The sequence below is a fragment of the Equus asinus genome, chromosome 6 (genome assembly GCF_041296235.1).
Source record: "Equus asinus isolate D_3611 breed Donkey chromosome 6, EquAss-T2T_v2, whole genome shotgun sequence".
Taxonomy (NCBI): Eukaryota; Metazoa; Chordata; class Mammalia; order Perissodactyla; family Equidae; genus Equus; species Equus asinus.
In genome coordinates, this window is record NC_091795.1 from 80,010,038 (window position 1) to 80,030,071 (window position 20,034).

Genomic DNA, 20,034 nt, shown 5'->3' on the forward strand with positions numbered 1-20,034 from the left:
TCTTTTTTCCGGGTATCCTATGTTGGGGGCACAACTTCTTCCCTCTTCCCCTGGAATTACCTAAGTTCCCGCCTCTCCTTGTTTGTGTGATTCTGTGTAGGAGTGGAGCGTGTGTGCATGCGCATGACACGCACACCTACATGTTGGAGATGGGAGATGTAGAGATGCTGGAATAAGGTTTGGGTCAGTGGCCAATTTAATGTGGTTAGGGGACGGGGGGAGAAGTAAAGAAACAAACTTGCTATTGGGACCAACCCATCCCACCCATCTTGTCCCATCTCTGATCTATTGACTCTGATTTACTGAGTGTGGAAGTTTAACTTTCCAAAACAAGCCTTTTAGTTTTATTTCTGAAATCAGAATATGCCAGTGAAAGTGGAGATCACTGAGTCAGGAGCAAGAACTCTTCCAAAGTAGAGAGATTCTTTCTCTCCACCCTGGGCTGCTGGTGCCCCTGGGTACCTCTCCTCCCACCACATGTGCTGCTGGCCCAGCAGGCCCCCATGGGCTGGGCTGGGCTGGTCCCCTTCACACACACGGAAACACCGGTTCACTGCAGGGCAGGCTCAAGAGTCTCAAGGGGCTCCGCACTGCGCTTCCGACCTGGCCCAGTGAGGGCGCTCCTGACAGCCTCACAGACGGAGGGAGCTGCAGCCAAGTGTGCCTGTGCTTCAGGGATGGAGCACCGGAATAGGAGGCTCAGCAAGGCTATGGGGATCACCTGCAAGGAAGAGGCAGGGAGAACTGAAGCCTGAGAAAGTGAGGTCATCTGAGGAAGAAGCCTGGAGCAGCTAGAGCATTTGGTCTGGGAGTCAAACAACCAGGTTGGATGCAAGAATGGAAGGGAGCTATCAAGACCAGAAATTGTAATGAGCTGGGTCAAGAGCAGAGAGAAACCTTCTCTCGGGCCCAGAAAACTCCTATTCATCCTTCAAACCCCAGTTCAAAGACCTCTTCCCTCTCTTTTCTGACTCCTCTCCTAGGCAGAACTGAAGACCCCTTTTCTGCATCCCAGTAGTACCCCTTCACACCTACAATCATGTCTCCCCCATGAACAGGGAGCTCCTTGGCGCAGTGTCACTGAACTTTGTAAAACCCTTGCCAAGCAAAGTTCCCGACACACTGAAAGTACTCAATAAGTGTTTGCCAAATGACTAGCAGTCAGCAGGGTACCTGTTCCTTCTCATGTGCAACCTGGATGTGGAAGGAGATGGGAGCAGCCCGAATATCATCCGACAGTGGCTGAGGGAAGTGGATCACCTGGAGGAGGCTCTCCATACATGGAGCCTTGGGCTGTCCAGAGAACTGCTGTGGAAGAAGTGGTAAGGTCAGTGTTGAGCTAGAAGGCCAGGGGAGCTGAGAATGGGGTTCAGGGAGGAGAAAGAAGCGGGAGAGTGGGAGGCTGGGATCCCAAAGACTGGCTAAAGAGGCTGTAGAGAATTCATCCCTGTAGGCAATCCCAAACTCACAATCCCCAGGTAGAAAGAAAAATTGGGGTAGAGGGGTTAGTGGTGGGTCTTGATTGGCTGGGTTAAACTGAGGATTAATAGCAAATTTGTCACATTTTCAGCCATTTCCCACCAACCCCATTGGTTGGTAATCTTAATCTGAACTCCTCTCTCTGGTTTCCTCCCTAACTGTGTCCATCCTTTACACCGCTGTCAAGACTGTGCATCTGCAAACACTGCTTCTATTTTGTCACCACCCTCCCCTCTGTCTAGCTTAGCACTGTCCAATAGAAATATAATGTGAGCCACATATGTAATTTTAAATTTTCCAGCACTGCATTTAAAAAGAAACAGGTAAAATACATTTTAATCATGTTTTATTTAATCTAATATATCCAAAATATTATTTCAACATGTAAACAATATTAAAAATTATTAGTGAGATATTTTACGATATTTTTGTACTACGTCTTTGAAATCCAGTGTGTATTTTACAGTTATAGCACATCTCAATTCAGGTGCTGAATTTCAATGAAGAAGTGAAATATAGTTCTACCAACACCATACAGTTGCATTTAATTTTTTAAAAAATTACACTGCTTCAATTTTTAAATAAAATTTTTCAGTTCAATTCCTCAGTCACACTTGCCACATTTCAAGTACTCAATAGCCACATGTGGCCGGTGGCTACCATTTTGGACAGTACAGGTCTGGCTAAATTTGGCAAGTCCAAATTCCTGTCCGGCTTTCAATCTTCCACAATCTCTCCCCTTCCTGCTCCCTCATAATCCCTCACTACTCTGTAAATTGACTCTCCACTGTGGTCAGACCTGTGTCCCCGACATATTGTGCCTTCTGGGCCTTGGTAAATGTTCTTTTTAACAAGAATGCCCTTCTGTCCTTCACCTATTCAAGGCATAACCACTAGGCCCAGCTCAAATACCAGCTCTTCCATGGAACCTTCTCTTCTGCTATCGTGCATATGGACTCTACCTTCTTTGAAGTTCTTTGGACTTCAGTAAGGATCATGCAATGTGACACTTAATTGTTCTCTGTTTCAAATGTTGGTTTTGTCTTTCCTCCATTTTCCTCCAAGGCCACTCCGGGATGGCAAGAACTGGATTATATGTACCTCTGGCTCCTCCTACCCACCTCAACCCCAGCAACTAGAAGAGCATTTTTTCCTGGTGGTTGGTTGGTTCTACTCATTTGAGAAGGTTGTTTTAGGGACCTGGCGGGTGTTCACTAAGCGCTCATTGTTGGATTCCTTTCAAGTAGGGTTGCCAGATTTAGCAAATAAAAATAGAAGACACTAGGGGCCGGCTGGTGGTGTAGGGGTTAAGTTCGTGCACTCCACTTCAGCGGCCCCGAGTTCATGGGTTAGGATCCTGGGCGCAGACCTGCACACTGCTCATCAAGTCATGCTGTGGCAGCATCCCACATACAAAACAGAGGGAGATTGGCACAGATGTTAGCTCAGGGCCTCTTCCTCAAGCAAAAAGAGGAAGATTGGCTACGGATGTTAGCTCACAGCCAATCTTCCTCACACACACACAAAAATACAAGACACCCAGTTAAATAGGAATTTTAGATGAATAATGAAAAAAATAGTATAAGTATGTCTCAAATAGTTCATGGGACATACTTATGCTAAAAAGTTATTCTTTATTTATCTGAAATTCAAATTTAACTGGTGTCCTATATTTTTATTTGCTAAATCTAGCAACCCTACTTTCATGATCATCTGTTGTGCTATCTGCTCTGTATCCATTCCTCCTTCTGGTATCAGTACCCTGATTTTCCTCTGGGGAACTATTGCTCTCCCATCCTCAGGCCATGCTGTTTGATTGTGGCTCACTTCCCACCCCTTCCTCCACTGCCATCTTGAAGGGAGAGCATATGAACCAAGCCTGGGCAGAAAGCTGCTTTCCCCTGGAGAGCAGTGACTGGCTCTCCAGCAGGGACGGGCATGTGACCCAACATGAGCCAATGAGAGCACTCCTCCAGGCATCTGCTGGAACCAGAGGGACAGATAAACTCTCCCTCTACTCAGGTTGCTAAATTGGTAGGATGTTAGGCTGGCACTGCTGCTGGCAAATTTGCCACCTAATGGAGAAAACCTGCCTGAGAATGAGAGCAACACAGAGGAAAGCAGGGCCAAGGGCTGAAAGTTCTGGAGCACATCGTTTTGAGTATCTGGATCTAGCTACCCTGCAACCGTTCAGTCACATGAGCCAATCATTTATCTTGTTTAGCTTAAATCAGTATGAACTGGATTTCTGTCACATACTTATAACTGAAAGAATCTTGTCTAATAGTTATAATTTCACAAACACCCACCCACATGTGCACAAACACTCCATAGAGGGGAGGATGAGCCTGATGGAAAGAGGAGGAGAAACACAAGAGAAAAGTCAGCCCTTGCCCCCACACATCTCCATACCTCTGCAAAATGCCCCCCTATGACAGCCTGACAGCCTAGGCCTTGAGGCCAGGCCCCAAACAGCCCTGTCCCATCATGTCCTACCTGAAGCATGGCCAGTGCCCGCCAGAAGAGCTTGGAGTTGCGAATGCGGAGGTCCAACATGTGGTTTTGGAGGATCTTCCCAAGAAGTACATGGGCCCCCGTACTCACTGTATTCAGCACCCACTTGGTGCTGAGCTCATGCTGGAACTTCTAAATAGGGCAGACACATGGGGTATTGAAAATTAGAGGACAGTAGGGCAGCAGGGAGAACAAGGCCCTAGTATCAGAAGGAATCCAGAGATCAAAAATCAGGGGTCAAAATGCAGACATAATTTGTTTGACCAGCCCAGATTTTAGGTGTTAGGACAGTTATCGTAAACCAGGACTGTCCCAGGCAACACTGGTTGCTTCACACATTTTTGGTTTTGACCCCTAGTAGACAGATATCTTCTCTGAATCCTTCCACAGTAGGATTTTGCTCTTACCAGAACTTCCCTTTTGCTCCCCAGTCACCAGACAGGGGAAGAAATGGAAGTTCTGGGATTCATTCTGCTAAACCAAAGGCTGCTTGAACGCACAGATGGTATCTTATTCTGCTCCAGAGCCTCAGACTTTTTGAGAATGGCTGACACACGGTTACTGATCAATATGTGTTTGTTGAAAAATGAATTCAATTTAATCCTTATAACAACCTTATGAAATAGGTTTTTCTAACCCCATTTCTACGTATATGGAAACTAGAGGTCTGAAGTAAATTAACTTGAATAAGCTCATCATGTAACTGTGAGACGCAGAATCAGGACCTCCAGACAGGCCTCCTGAGTCAGTGATGAGGGCATTTCCTGCTTTGCCACAACCATCTCCTGGATGAACGAGATAACGTACGTGAAAGCACGTTGAAAACTAAGACGTTGTACAAACACACAGAACTGTGAGTCTAATTATCACCTGTCCTTAGCCCTTATATCTTGCACTTATAACGTCTATTACTGCACTTTGAGGACAATAGGAGTCCAGTAAAGAAATTGAGGGAATTAATTACTTGGTCCTAACCAGGCTGAGGAAACAGGCTACTGCTACTTCTACCTCCTTATTCTGGAACTCCAGAAATAGCTGGTCATACAAACCCCTGGCAGGGGGTATATTGAAAATACTTAACAAGTGATTGACAAAGGCACTGAGTATCAGAGCAGAAATCTGACCCAGCAGAATGAAGCTGGCTAGTATGCAGTACTGATGCTGTAGGCTGCATGTCAGACTGCCCTGCGGGAGAGAAAGCAATCACATCTGAGTTATATCGTTAACCATTTATATCACTCACCATTTATACCATTAACTGCCATTAACACAAAAATATTTTAAAGTTTACATAATTTGAAGCTGGACACCTGCATTTTCAAGTTCATATATTAAAAAGGCAGCAATTCTACCTAGGAAAATCATTAAAAAGAAGAATAATGAAGGGAGGACTAACCTTATCAGATATTAAACAAACCATAAAGCCTATATAATTAAACAGTATGGTACCAGCACATCAATAGACAGACCCGTAGAACAGGACAGAAAGTCCAGAAATAAAACAGTGCACATGGGAACTGAGTATCTGATACAGGTAACATCTCAAATCTCTCAGAAAAAGATGAACTTAAAAAATATATATTGGGTCAATTGGAGAGTCATTTAGAAAAATACAAAATTGGGTTCATATCTCATCCCACACACGAGAATAAACTCCTAATGAATTGAAGATCTAAATGCAAAAAAAGAAGTCATTTTTACTAGAAGAAAACACAGGTGGAGTTCCTTCACAATCTGGGGGAGCTTTCTGTGTCTCAAGATCTAGATTCAGTAAAAGATGGATTGATAAGTTATACACCGGAAAAATTAAAATAAAGACTTCTGCATGGTTAAAACCAAAAGAAAATATTTATAATACATATCAGAAATAAAGGACTAATGTCTCTAATTTATAAAGAACTCAAAATCAAGGGATCATAAAGATTATAATGCCATTAGAAAACGAGTATATCTCATGTATTTACATGAACACACAATTCACAAAGAAAAAGATTTGCTCAAGACTGTTAAGCATATGAAAAGATGCTCAACTTCACACATGATAAGCAAAATACAAATGAAAACTACACAGAAATAGAATTTCTCATCTATCAGATTGGCAAAAATTCAAAAGCTTGAACTCTCAAAGAGGCTGTAGGGAAGCAGGCATTCTCATATTGCTGGCACAAGAAGCAAAATGGTACAACACCTATGGAGGGAATTTTGCAATATCTAACAAAATTACGTATGTATTTATCCTTGACCCAGTTCTAATACTTCTAGGAATTTACTCCAGAGATACACTTCTAATGTTACAACAATACATGCACATTCATTGCATCATTATTGGTGATAGCAAAATATTGGAAACAACCAAATGCCCTATATAACTCTTACACGTGTACAATCGCACATGAATGTAAAAACAATGAGGAAGAGCTCTACAAACCAAAATGGAGTTATTTTTAGATTATCTAGTTAAAGCGCAAAAGCATATCTAGTATGCTACCTCTTGTACAAGAAAGAAATGCCAAATACATACATATGTATACATATACATGAATATGATCAAACGCGGCGTCAGCAATAAGAGGACAAACTGACATCAGGGGCCTCCTGATGCGATTCACTGATGGAGGCCTCATCTATGCAGTACTCCTGCCCAAAAATTTAAACTGAATATAATGAAGAAACAATCAGGGAAATCCAAATGAGGTACATTTTGGAAAACAATTGGTCTAGTCTTCTAAAATATCAATGTCCTGAAAGACGTAAAAAATGGCTGAGGAACTCATCCAGATTAAAGGAAACTAAAAAGACCTGATAATTAAATTCAATGCATTATCCTTGGTTGGATCTTGGATCTGAAAACTACAAACAATACAGGAGGGGCCGACCGGATGGCATAGGGGTTAATTTCCCACATTCTGCTTCAGCGGCCCGGGATTCACCAGTTCAGATCCCAGGTGCGGACATGGCACCGCTTGGCAAGTCATGCTGTGGTAGGCGTCCCACGTATAAAGTAGAGGAAGATGGGTACAGATGTTAGCTCAGGGCCAGGCTTCCCCAGGAAAACAGAGGAGGACTGGTAGTAGTTAGCTCAGGGCTAATCTTCCTCAAAAAAAAAAAAAATGTATATATATATATATATATACATATATATAAAATAAATAAAAAATAATAATAAGCTGGGGCAAAGTATAGAGCAGGAAAAGAGGCTACTGTTCTTGCTATATACCCTCTCTCTTATAAATTAGTAAGAAAAATAAATACTCCAAAAAAGAGTGTGTGAATACACCCAAAAGATGTGAAGCAGCAAAATAAAGAAAAAAATTCAATGGCCAATTTATCTTTAAGTAGTCAAACTCCATAGTAATTAAAGAAATAGAAATTAAAACAGCATTGAAATGGGAAGCCAGCCCCAGTGGCCTAGTGGCTAAATTCAGCATGCTCCACTTTGGCAGCCTGGGTTCAGTTCCTGGGGGTGGACCCACACCACTCTGTTAGTGGCCATGCTGTGCTGGAGGCCTGCATACTAAAAAATATAAGAAGATTGGCACAAATGTTGGCTCAGGGCAAATATTCCTCAGCAAAAAACCACAAAAACAAAAAAACATATTTGTATGTATTTATGAAAAAATGCCTTTTGCTTTGCCTTTTTTTTTGCTTTGCTCACTAGTGAAGATTAAAAAGAACAATACTACCCAATATTTGAAGGATGTGGAGGAACAAGCAATTTTACACTTCATCTGTTTATAAACCTCTTTGGAGGTCAACTTGACCATATGTATCAAAAAGCCTTAGAATTTTACATACCCTTTGACCCAGTGATTCTATTTTTGGAGGTTTATCCTAATGAAATAGTCAAATGTGTGATTAAGAATGTTCAGCGCAGCATTATAACAAAAGCCATAATGTTGAAACTACCTACAATGTCTGACATTTGGGGTTAGAGTAAACAAATTATGGTATATCCACACAGTAGAATACTACACTGACATTAAGAATGATAATGAAGATATCTTAGTATAGAAAGGTGTTCATGATGTTAAATGAAGAGAAGCAAGTAAAAGACAGCATGTCAAGTAGGGTTTTTGTACAAATACATACAAAAGAAGTCTAGAGGGACATGAGACATTCTCCAAAATTTGTCTAAGAGTGATTTTTTAGAAGAAGGTGGATTATGGATGACTTTTTTCTTCTTTGGATTTCTGCATTTTCTAAAGTTTTCACAAGAAAAATGTTTGTTATATAATTACAATTTTCTTTAAAAATACAGGTTTTGGGGGGGTTTTTTGCTTGAGGAAGATTAGCCCTGAGCTAACACCTGTGCCAATCTTCCTCTATTTTGTATGTGGGTCACTGCCATGGCATGGCTGATGAGTGGAGGTAGGTCCATGCCTGGGATCTGAACCCAAGAACCCAGGCTGCTGAAGTGGAGTGTGCCGAACTTAACCACTGCAACGCAGGGCCAGCCCCTAAAAATACAGTTTTTTAAAAGAGCACAGATTAATATTCCACAGTATATCCCCTATCCCTGGAACAGTACCTGGCATTTGATAGGTGCTTAAAAATATTTGTTGAGTGAATGAATAAAATAATCTGGCTCAACTTATGGATATGTTTGAAATTTATATTTTATGGTGAAATAAACCATGGACTTAGGGTCGCAAGACCTCAGTTCAAGTCCTGACTCCTGTCTTAGCTGTGTTGGCCATGATTACAATCCCATAATCTCTTAGTTGCAGCTTCTTCACCTGGGAAATGGGGACATTAAACACACATTCCTTAGGAGATTGTTATGAGAACTAGATAATATATATGAAATATTTTATAAAGTACAAAGGCCTATATGTGTATTAGGTATTAGGGCTGTACAATGAAACTTGTAAGTGTGGAGAGGAATATAACATAAAGGAGGGGTCTAGATGACGTGGGTTTAATTGGAGAAGACTTCCTAGAAGATGTGAGATCTCAAAGGAGACAGTGAATGTGGAAAGCATGCCAAGAAGTAAGGATGTGACAAATGAGCACCACTTGGAAGGGAAGACAAAAATGTACATTGGAAGGAGCATGGATCCCCCGCTCATGGGGAGAGGGACTTCCGATGAGTTCTGAGTGCAGGTAAGGCAGAATGCCAGCTGTTGTCTGGTCAAGTCAGGAACTTCCCGGAGGAGGTGGTTTCAATAATGGATGGGACGACGTCTCTCCAGGGCAACCCTTCAGGGCCTTGGTTCTGCCCCATGGATCCTGGACAGGTGTCATGTGAGAAAACTGAGGACCAGAGATGTAAAACTGGTTTTTTTCCTTGGGCCACAAAGTAGAGCTGAACTGGCACCTAGACATCCTGAGGCCCACTCCAAACCCTAAACTGCAAAGTGCACCCAAACTGATGATTATTTCTATAATTATTATTAGTGCTTGTACTGGATTATAATTTCGTTAGTAAGCAGGAACTATATTAGCGTAACATTATGTGCAGTGAATTCAGTATAGGGCAACTTGCAAAAAATCTGCCTTAAAGGATCTTGGATAATGAGGATGACTATAGTATGACAATTAACTTGTGATAAAGTACAAATGAGTATCTGTCAGGTGATTGGTAGCCTATCTTATACTTTTTGCATATTCTTAGAACTGAATGCCATAGCCTTGGAAATTCTGACTAGTGACCTGGTGACACAAGAACTTGCCCAGCTGGCTTTGTGGAAGTCAGACAAAGCTTTCTACTCTCCAGCCTTGGGTTTTCTAATTTCTGGAACCCCTCCTCCTCTGACCACCTCACTTCAGATATTACCTTCTCATTCTCCATACCTGGATGAAGTTCCCTTCATATTCAAAGAAAAGCAGTGGCCACGTGATGCTGATGATGGAGGGAAAGAGCTTCTTCAGAGTGGTCTGAAGAGAGAGAAAGAGGAGCAGGAGCGGCATCTCCAGGGAGGCCTTGCTGTGACTGCCGCCCAGGGTCCCTTCCTCAAGGCTGGACCCTCACCGGCAGGGACTGCCCCACAGTGCTGTGTGCCAAGGCCTGGATGTGGGAGGTCTTCTCTTTCACCTGCTCCACCAGTGTCTGCACCTCCGTGAGGTTGTCTAGGAGAGGGGGAGGGCATTGGAATTGAAAAGCTGGCTGTTCAGCCCTTCTTCCTGCTCCTCTGGGGTCCATAAGGACACATACCCATCTCTCCCTCTGAGAAGGTGTCCTAAGACCCAGAAAAATGACAGTTCCTCTGAGTCACTGTACTCCCTCCATCCCCTCACCCCACCACTCCCATCATCCCTCTCACCGTCCAGGGTAAAAATGAAGACCACAGTGTCAATTTCCTTGAGGGATGGCAGGATGGAGGTTAGGAAGTCCTCCTGGGAGAAGGAGAACTGGGGACCCTGGAGCAGAAGAAGATGAGAGTCCCTCCTATGAAAAACTCCAGTGCACAGACTTGGAGACTAAAGAGAGCCTTAGAGAACATCTAATGCAGCACTTTTGTCTACAGATGAAAAAAATGAGATTCAAAGGGGTAAAGCGTTTTGCCCAAGATTATACAGCAAGTTGATGGAAGAGCACTAGACTAGAGCCAGGTTTGGGGGTGAATCCAGAGCTTTCCACACTGTGCTGCCCCAAAGCTTCATGACCTCTAAGCCACATTCCCTTCTCTAGACTGTCTGTTCTATCGTGCTGCCCACCTATCTCCACTTTCCCTTTTCCTCCCACCTTCTGCACACCAGTCATCTTCACAACTTCCCCAGGTCCCACCATCCTCCCACCTGATTGATGAGATCAGCCTTCTGGTTAAAAATGTCACTGTGATCACCAATGAGAAAGCCACGGACATCTTGGAAATCTGGGAAGTTTAAGAAAAGGGAGAGAGGAGTGATGGGCTTTATTGGAAAGGAAGGTTCTAGGCTTGAGGGGATGTCAATGGGGCTGGGAAGAAAGTGTCAGGTGGGAATTAGGGTGAGGAGTAACACACGTGTGAGGCCACAGCTAAGTACAAGGCTGGGAGTTAAGGGATCAAGGACTGAGTGGGGGTTCAAAGGAAGGAGCATTTGACTGAAATGACTATTTAGATAGGGCAGGGTGGACATTGAATGAGGAACTCCCATGAGGTGGGAGTAGGAAACTGTTTGGATAACGGACCAATTGGTTTGGTTCAGGAGGAATCAGGAAGAAAGTCTCAACTGGGTTCTCACCAGCACCGAAGGTGTGGATGCACTCTACCCCATCCATGATGGCAATGATGCCGAGGGTCTGCCAGCCAACCAGATACACTCGGCCTTTTTTCTCTAGGCTGAGAATGGGTCAGAGATCAGGACGTGAAAGGAGAGATCACAGTCAAAAAAGGCCAGCGATCAGAGAAAGCTGCACATGGAAGAACACGGTAGTAAACTAACAAAAAGCCTACTGTGAGCCTTCAACATGCAGGCCCGTTCCCCTCACCATGTTAACATGTCTCGTAGAGTCTCCTCTGCTCTCAGGACATTCCCTTCTAGGCCACTTCCCCCCTCCAAATATGTTTCCACATACCTAGTGCTGGCTTGCTTCATCAGGGCGGCAATCTTGGGGCTTTGACTATAGGTCACCTGATGAGCCCGCTCAAATGTCCGCAGGATTTCCAGAAGGCACCTGGGAGAAAGGCTACCAGCTCCCAGGGCAGGCCCAGGGCCCCCTCAGACAGCCTCCCACCCCAGGAAAGGCACAATTCCCTTAAAACTAAGTTCTGCTGGTCCCTGGTGGAGACACAGTGAGTAGAGCCAGACTGTGTTCAGGAGGGGCAGAAAGCGCTTCAGTGGGCAGAGCACCAAAGAGCAGAAGGAAGGATAGGTTATCAAGAGAGCACTGGGAGGAGGATGGGCTCTGAGGTTTGATGAGGAGGTAAGGGAGCAGTCTGGAAGCTAGGCTAGAGACCCTGGTAAGGGAAGAAGGCAGGATGAACTCTACCCTGTATGACCTGAACCATCCCCATATCAAAGACTCTCAGAAGCTAGGTTAGCTTTGGATGGCCCAGGTGGACTTAGGGATTAGGTCTGGCCCTGAGGAATCCAGGGTCCACCGGAAATAATCCAAACCCTGTGACAGCATGGTGAGAACAGCAGCATCCCCCTGCCAGCTCATTTCCCAGGGGAGGAGTGGCAGGGCCTCAGTCTTGTTGCCACCAGCCCAATCTCTGGATCAGGACCTGCCATTTCCCCACAAACACTATCCCATCCCCTGCCTGACTCTTATCTCTCTCATCCAGATCCTCCCTACCTCTGAGATGTTGCAATACCCCGGTCCACAGTCTTGTGGGCTGCCAGTAACAGGGTTTCCAGCAGGATCTTGGTCGCGCTTCCACCTTTCATCCGGGAGGAGCCACTGAGACCCTCAGGCTGAGGAGGTGACAACACCAGGAGGAATTGGGAGAGGAAGGAGAACCCTGGAGTTCACTAGTTAGTGACCACTGGGCACACAGGCTGGTTAGTGGTTCTTGGACATGCACTCTGGTTAGTGGACATGCACTCTGGTTAGTGGCCACCGAGCATGCATTTGATGGTGCTAGTGATCCCAGTGTGCTGGGAGGAGGACTGCTGGGTTGAGGGTTTAACTGAGAGAAGAAGAAGGGGGGAAAAGGCCACCTCTGGTCATTTCTATGGTACATTCAGGACTCTAAGGAGGAAGCCCCAGTGATTGGGTCTCCTGTTAGCTGGGGATAAGGGTTTTTCAGAGAGAGATTTTTTTCCTGAGAACTTTCTCCTCCCATAGTCCCCCATTTTTTTAATAGCAGTTTGTCAATCCAAACACCACCTTTCATGTTCTTTGGACAGACCAATGAGGCAGCCATTGTAATGATTCACATACATAACACATCAAACAGATAAGGAGATGACAGCAAAAAAGGATGATAGAAGCAGTGTCTGAGAAAAGGAGAGTAAAAGTAAACACTTGCAAAGAGGAGGGGAGATGAGCATGTGGAAGATGAAAGATATGGAACTCCTGCCATCCTATCTCACAAAAGGGAGATAAAGGAGAATGCCGCAGACATGTCCACAACTGGCAGAGAGGGGTGGGGGCAGGGATCTGGTTAAGGCCCTTGTAAAGTCAAAGGGCAGAGGATGCTAGTGAGATGCAGATCCAGAGAAATCCAGAGAAAAAAGGAGCAAGAGCACTCGAGGCTTAGAAGGCCCGCCCCAATTTTGGAGAGGATTAGAAAGGCAGAAGAAGAAAATTGCATCTCATTTTTTTTAAAGCTCATATCTGAAATTTAAACCTATAAAAGAGACATAAAGCAATTCACCATTCTATTCAATACTTTCTACACACAGATGCCAAAGAGCTTCTTTAAACAGAAAATGCCCTAGACTATGTAAGTGTTTAATGATTACTGATTTAAGAAACAAGGTCAGGATAGAAATAAAACATCTTAAGGTGAAAAAGGAAATGAGAAAATAGGATTTGATTTAGAATATTTTGGTTGACACACAATGCCAGGAATTTAGACAAGCTATAAGAGAACCTAAAATCAGAGGCCCTAAGGAAGTGGCAGGCCATCCCGAGGTGAGGGCAGGGCCAAGTGTAGGGGGAGATCCTACCCCAATTGCAGGATTGAGCACAAAAGCTTCCTGTTTCTCTTGCAGTTTCTGCATCCGCTCTGCTATCTGTCGAAATGTTGAACTCCAGTCTTCAATGGGGTCATTTCTGGGGTCCACGGAGAGACAGAGGTAGGGGGATTGTCTTTGAGGATCTAAAGGAAGGGCCTCAGATTGGAGTCAGGATCAAAGACCACATTGGGATTGGGGTCAGAGGTCAACAACTTCCTGGGGAGATGTGCTCTGATGCTCACAGGGGCACTGTCTCCCTGAACCCCAAGGATGAGAGTAAACCATTCAGCAATTTAAGCCCAGAGCAAAGCCAACACTCAAGTTTACAGTTCTAGCCTGAGACCAGAATTTCTTGTATCCTGGTGCTTGCACGTGTCCCACTGTCATGGCCACACTAGCCACACCCTCTATAGACCCCCAGGGGAATGCTTGCCATCTGAATGTCAAAATTGCCACCTTATTTTGAGTCTTAGAGTCCATTAGAAGCCCTTCCCATTCCTGTAAATATATTCTGGAAATCTCCCCAAATAATAACCCCTCACTACATCAGGGAGGGATAATAGTTCCTACTGAGGGAATCAAGCTGCAAGGTATGAAGCATAGCATCTAACAGCTGGCAAACATTTCTTGAATAAATTAACCAGGAGCAAAACAATGTGCTAATGAGACAAGAGAGCAACAGGCTTGTTGTCTGCTTAGGTGCAACCATGGTATCTCAAAGAATGATGGTCTTCTGTAGTTACCTCTGCTGGCTTTGGTAGGGGATAATCTGTTAACCATCCTTTGTGGCAGGACCTCAAAGAGTTACCTCTATACATGGCCTCCCTAGCTTCCCCTTATCAGTCCATCTATACAAAGTTTCCATCCCTTCTTGAACCATTTTTATCTGCATTACTTCTAGGGCAAACAAGTTTCACATATTACATCCCTACTGTGTAAAGTGTTTCCTATCATTTGTCCTCAAACCACTTCCAAGGGACCTAAGACAGAGGAGACTTCAGCAGAGAGAGGAAACAGTGTTTATCGCATGGTTTAAAACTGAGATTCCCAAACTTGGCTGGTCATCAAAATCACCTGTGGAGTTTTATTTTTCAACATTACCCATTTCTGGGTACCACACCAACCCTGAGTGGCAGCTTCAGTAGTTCTGGAGTGGAGGCCCAAAATCTGTGTTTTTAAAAAGCTTTCCAGACAACTCTGAAGATCAGCCAAGATTGGGAGCTACTGATTTAAGGAACAACTGGAAGATCTCCACGCCTACATTGTTTGAAATCCTTCATTTCTCTTAGTCACAGAGCCTGAAATTAGCATCCACTGCAGCAGATACATTTTTGGTGAAGGAGAATCCTCCATGAAAAGGATCAGGGTTAAGAGTATTTCAGACTCATTTATACTTTCGTATGAATTACACTACAAGCCTAGAATCTAGGAGTTGAAAAAGTACCTCAGAAACAACCTGGCTGTCCCTCTCCACAACACAACCACTAAATACACAAATCTGCTCTTGACTAATCAACAAGCCTTTTCGGGAACACTCCAGTGACAGGAAGCCCACAGCTTCATCAGGTGGCCCACTCCAATGGTTTATTTAGCGGAGTTCTCCAAGCCTGGCTGTGCATCAGAATCTCCAGGAATGCCTTCAAAAAATAGAGGTTTCAGGGCCTTACCCCAAACCTACAACATCAGAGTTCTCACACAAAGGACTAGGAATCTGCTTTCTTATTTTTTTAACACTTTGAAGGCAATGCATCCACAGAACCACACCTGAGCACTATTGGTTTAATGTGCTGACCTTCTCTGAGATCAAAGTGACTATTTAGATAGAGAATAAGAGGGAGATGAATTGAAGGCACAGGGCTCTCAGGAAAGGGGAACAGTGGGGTAGGGGGGAGATTTGAGCAGCCAGAGGGGACCAAAGTGGTGCCTGGAAGGATGAAGGAGAGTGGGCACTAAAATAAGGGAGCTGGGCAAAGGAGAGTAGGAGGCTGCTCAGCCCTCACTACTCCTGGTTTGAAAAGATGCTTGGGTCCCACCTCAAATGAAAGTACAAATCTTTGTGGTACACATTTTCCTGACCCCATTCTATCCTCTGGCCCCTGAATTCTTAGCCTCTCCAATCCCTGTTTTGAATGTATGTTTTCTTGCATTTCACATATCCTGTGTAAGCTGCCTACAATCTTTTCTGAAACAAGAGAATAAATAAACCAATCAGTGAAAAAAAACTCTCCTAAGCTTAGGGACACCCCATATTCACCTTAATACTCTGAGATTTGGTGAATAAGACCATATTTACCCCACCCTCTCCTTTGTGATTGTGCTATGGATTTCAACAGTTCCCTCCCAGCTTCCCCCAGGGGTCTGGCCAGTCACCACCTTTCAATACAGAAGGCTCACCTGGCCATGCTCACTGGATTGAAACCAACCAAAACTGGCAAGAAGACAGCTGGGTTATCCATGCAGTAGTCCATCTGGCCTGCTACAAAGGGAGCCTGATGGTAAGGAGAGAGAGGAGGGCATGATGAGGGGGCTACTCTAGCATTGCCTGAGAACCATGTGCATCAGAATCCCCTAGAATGCTTGTTAGAAATGCAGATTCCAGGGCCAAGTTCAGACATACTAGATCTAAATTTGAAGGGGAGAGCCCATGGACCTACGTTTTTAACAAGTTCCCCCAAAGAAATCTTCTGCATGGTAAAGTTTGAAAACTACTGAACCAAACTGTAAGCTTCTTGAGGTCAATGTCCTGCTCTCCTTGTGTGCCTCCTCCCATATCTAGCACTGTTGGAATCTAGTTTCCGCCCAGTGAACTCTTAGAATCAGAGAGCTACAAAGTTGAGAGAAATCTTCAGGTCATCTAGTCCACCACTTCTCAAACAAACTACCTGGGAATCTTGTTAAAATGAAGACTCAGATTCAGTAGGTCTGAGAAGCCTGAAATTCTGCATTTCTAACAAATCCCAAGTGACATTGATGTTGCTGGTGTGAGCACCACACTCTAAGTAGCAAGGGACTAGTCCAGGGGTCAGTTTTTTCTGTAAAGAGCCAGAGAGTAAATATTTTAGGCTTTGTGGACCCTATGATCTCTGCCCAACTACTCAACTCTACCGTTGTAGTGTGAAAGTGACCATAGACAATATGTAAACACAAATGGCTGTGTTCTAATAAATCTTTATTTATAAAAACAGGCATTGGCTGGATTGACCTGCCAGCAAAGTTTGCTGACCCCTGAACAAGTCCATCTATCTTGGTTGTTGAACCTATCGATACATGGTTATTCTGAGATAGGATCCCTTCTCTCTCATCCCACATTCATACAACTGGATCCTAATGAAAGTAAAATCAAAATTCCTTGTGCAAACCCTTTCTGTTTTCTACCACCCACCTTGTCAAACTGTCTTCCATGCTATTCCACTCCCATCCCTTCTTCCCTGTAAAATTGATCCACCCAGCCTGTCCACCCAGCCTGTCTTCACACTCACAGAAAGTCCCACCAAAATGCCAATGACTATCACCCTCTTCTTCCCAGCAGCCACCTAGGAGATGAGGATGGGTAAAGTAGAGCCACCAGGAGGATTCTAGGACACAAACTATTGTGTGGGGATGTCAGGGCCAGGGCCAGGGGAGGGAATGGGCTTTGGCTAGATGTTGGGGCTTTTATATGCCCATGAGGAGAAACAGACAGAGGTCTCTGGTTGAGTGTCAGTGGAAAACACATACCTTCTTCAGTTCCTCAATCCCATGCAGGGCACTATCTTCTGTCCCCTCCCTAGAGGCCACCACAGACCTAAGAAGACAGACTCAAGATCAGGGGCACTGGTTGGGAAGCAGAAGCCTATGGTTTGTTAGGGCAGGCTGCTTTGAGAGAAGTGAATGAAAAGAGAAAACTATCATTGAATGAGCATCTACTATTTGTTGAGCACCATGATAGACACTCTGTAGGGTGAAAAACTCAAATACCTACAAAGGCTAGTCAGGCAACATTAGGTATGAGAAGTGGGCCAAGTGTAAGGCAATAAGGAATGGTGGGGACCAAAGAAAACTGGACACAATCTCCATCTAAAAGCATTTAAATTCAATTTCTGAAAAACACTATTCAGGTCAAACAAAATATGCATAGGCCAACTTGACTTACGTGTCACCTCCTGCAATGAGGTAGGTGTAAAGAGGTTTCTGTCCTAGCCCTTTCATCAGCTGGTTAAAGGAGACCTGTCAAGGGAGAGAGGATATGAAGTAGTAACAGTAGTGAAGGAACAATTATCTTGGATTTTCAACACCTAGAGGATAGAGGCTGTATAATGATTCTTTTAGGCCAGTGCTTAAGCCAGTACTGCTTGGAATCTGGCACTTAAAGATGCTACTTAGAGATGATTAATTGGGGGTGCTTTGGATGTACAGATGTCAGCAACAGACTGGTGGGGCTCAGATGAGCTCAGAAAAAATGGGACTCCATGGTGAGATCAGCTTTTGATGGAGAAAGAGAGTCAGGGTTGGAGGAGTTCAACTAGGAGCTTAGCTATGATGAGCATTATGGTTCTGAGGGTCACCCCAAGAAGGCAGAGGGAGGAAAACCAGCGATCAGAGTACTTACCGACATGAGGAATGCCATCCTGCCAGAGGTGCCCCCTCCACTCAGCACCACCAGGCCCCCCTCAGGGTCCTGAAAAAGGAAAAATGCCTAGGTTGCTAGGGCCCAGCTCAGGTTGGGAGAAGCATATTTTTTCTCTGCCAGTAAGAGAAGAGGAATTGGAGAGACTCCTTAACCCTCCTCTTATCACAAAAGTGAACAGAACATAGGCAGGTTGGTGTAGCAGAAAGAACATTGGATTTGAGAAAGAAACTTCAGTCTGACTCCCACCTCTGGCTTAGCTACTTATTCAAACTCTTACTGATCTCGGAAAGGACTGAAAGCAGCTTTGTCATCTAAAAATTAATTAATTAATTAATAAAAGCAGTGTTACCCAGCAATTAGCTGAGTGTACTTGGTTATCCTACTCTGATTATCCTAAGTCTTTGTTTTCCCATCTGAAAAAAAATGGAGACAATAACACTAACTTCACAGGTTTGTGTGAAGGTAATGAGTGTGAAAGTGCATTGTCAATTATAAAGTATTATGCAAATAATAGTCATTATAATTACTATTGATTAATAAGATGACAATAAGGATGCAGGAGGGAGGACTGGGAGAAAGAGGAACTGAGATCTCTAAGAGCAAGAAATGGAGACCAAGAAAAGAGAAACGTAGAGAGACACAGATGTTTAGGCAGGGAGCAGAAGGAGAATTAGTACCTTCAGCACCTCCTGAATTTTTCCAGCCACTTGTACCATGGTGGTCAGAATTGAGTCACTGTAGAGTCGCTGTAGGGAAAAGGCAGGAATCAGAAGTCAAGAAAAGGATAGTGGATTGGGGGTGAGGGGTGGGCTGGAGGGGCTCTCAGGTTTTCAAAAATTAGGGACTCTGGTCTGAGAGGACATCTAAATTTGCAATGTCCTGGAGATGGGTCTGGGTCACCTGGTATGTGGGCATGGCTTGCCCCTCCTCCTGGAAGATCTCAGCATCACATTGCCCCAGTAATTGAACAATCTGCTTGGCATCTGCTTTGTCCAGGTCCCGGGTCAGTGGGTTTGACTTCTCTGTGATTGGCAGGGCTGCCTCATACCCAGACAACTAGAGGGAAGGGGGGACAAGGATACAGGCAGAAAGTCAAAGCCTCATTCATGCCTGCTGAACTGGAGGTGGGAGTGTCAGCAGGCAGTGTTTGGACTCATATGCCCACATGCAAACACATACATACCAAGGATTTAGCCTGCACTTGGTACTCTGGGCCCATTAGGGAAAGAAGATCAGGAAGGAAGATGGGAAGCAGGAGAGGCAGAGGGGAAACCCAGGGTGGAGGGAAGTCCAGATGAGAAATGACTCTAGGAATCAGTGCAGAAGGCCGACATGGAAAAGGGGCCTCACCTCCCACTTGCCGGGCTCTGGGGTCTCAATCACATGTTGAAATCGTTTTGTGCCTGGCATGGTCCCACGCTGTGGACACACTGTTGTGCCTGCTTCTTCAGCCACACAAACCCTTCTGTCACACTAACTCTGCTTCCAGCTGGCAGAGCCTTATCTGAGCCACAGTGATGATTAACCCAAGTACCCTGGCCTCTCTGAGCACCACCCCCTCTGAGCAACTCTGCTTGCACCCTTTCTTAGTCACTAGGCCCTCAGCCCTCTGGTCACCCCGAGGGGAGCTCTGGAGGTCCCTCTTTGCATGCCCCCAGACTCCCCAGACTCTGCTTTGCCCCTGAAGAGGAAGAGCCTAGGTTCATTACTCTTGCTCCTGTGGGGGATTAGAATTGGCCACCTCAAAATATGTCTCTTTGCCTTGATTATTTTCAAGAACGAAAGACTCTGAAAGAAACTTTGACCTCCCCTCCTAACTGCCTAAAAGAAATTTAAGATAAAAGGCTGTCCCCAGGACAGGCCATCACCATAGATAACTCTGG

At 44.6% G+C, this 20,034-nt stretch overlaps 1 protein-coding gene across 2 annotated transcripts; it reads right to left on the bottom strand.

Annotated features, from left to right (window-relative positions):
* Window positions 1–324: 324 nt before the first annotated feature.
* Window positions 325–19,686, bottom strand: GCKR (glucokinase regulator). 2 transcript variants are annotated; one of them, XM_044772139.2, is made up of 18 exons: window positions 19,502–19,683; window positions 19,052–19,207; window positions 18,829–18,897; window positions 18,131–18,199; window positions 17,675–17,748; window positions 17,260–17,326; window positions 15,937–16,031; window positions 13,534–13,639; window positions 12,215–12,333; window positions 11,492–11,590; window positions 11,158–11,255; window positions 10,732–10,808; window positions 10,257–10,353; window positions 9,965–10,062; window positions 9,787–9,870; window positions 3,976–4,125; window positions 1,174–1,308; window positions 325–721 (listed from the first exon to the last, which is right to left on the bottom strand). In XM_044772139.2, exons 1-18 carry the CDS (start codon window positions 19,559–19,561, stop codon window positions 551–553), a joined length of 1,824 nt encoding a protein of 607 aa, XP_044628074.2. In that variant the 5' UTR covers window positions 19,562–19,683; the 3' UTR covers window positions 325–550. The 2 variants fall into 2 exon arrangements, with proteins under 2 accessions (XP_044628074.2, XP_044628075.1); XM_044772140.2 differs by lacking the exons at window positions 325–721; window positions 1,174–1,308; window positions 3,976–4,125 and adding an exon at window positions 8,984–9,246 and having other exon boundaries at window positions 19,502–19,686.
* Window positions 19,687–20,034: the final 348 nt, after the last annotated feature.

Excerpts from the sequence above, each read along its gene's own strand:
- GCKR (XM_044772139.2), bottom strand. The coding sequence starts at position 19,561 with ATGCCAGGCACAAAACGATTTCAACATGTGATTGAGACCCCAGAGCCC. Across the intron at positions 17,327-17,674 it reads CTCATTGCAGGAGGTGACAC|GTCTGTGGTGGCCTCTAGGG; the intron begins GTAAGTCAAGTT and ends CTGTCTTCTTAG. Across the intron at positions 4,126-9,786 it reads ATGAAGGGAACTTCATCCAG|AAGTTCCAGCATGAGCTCAG; the intron begins GTATGGAGAATG and ends TGCCCTATTTAG.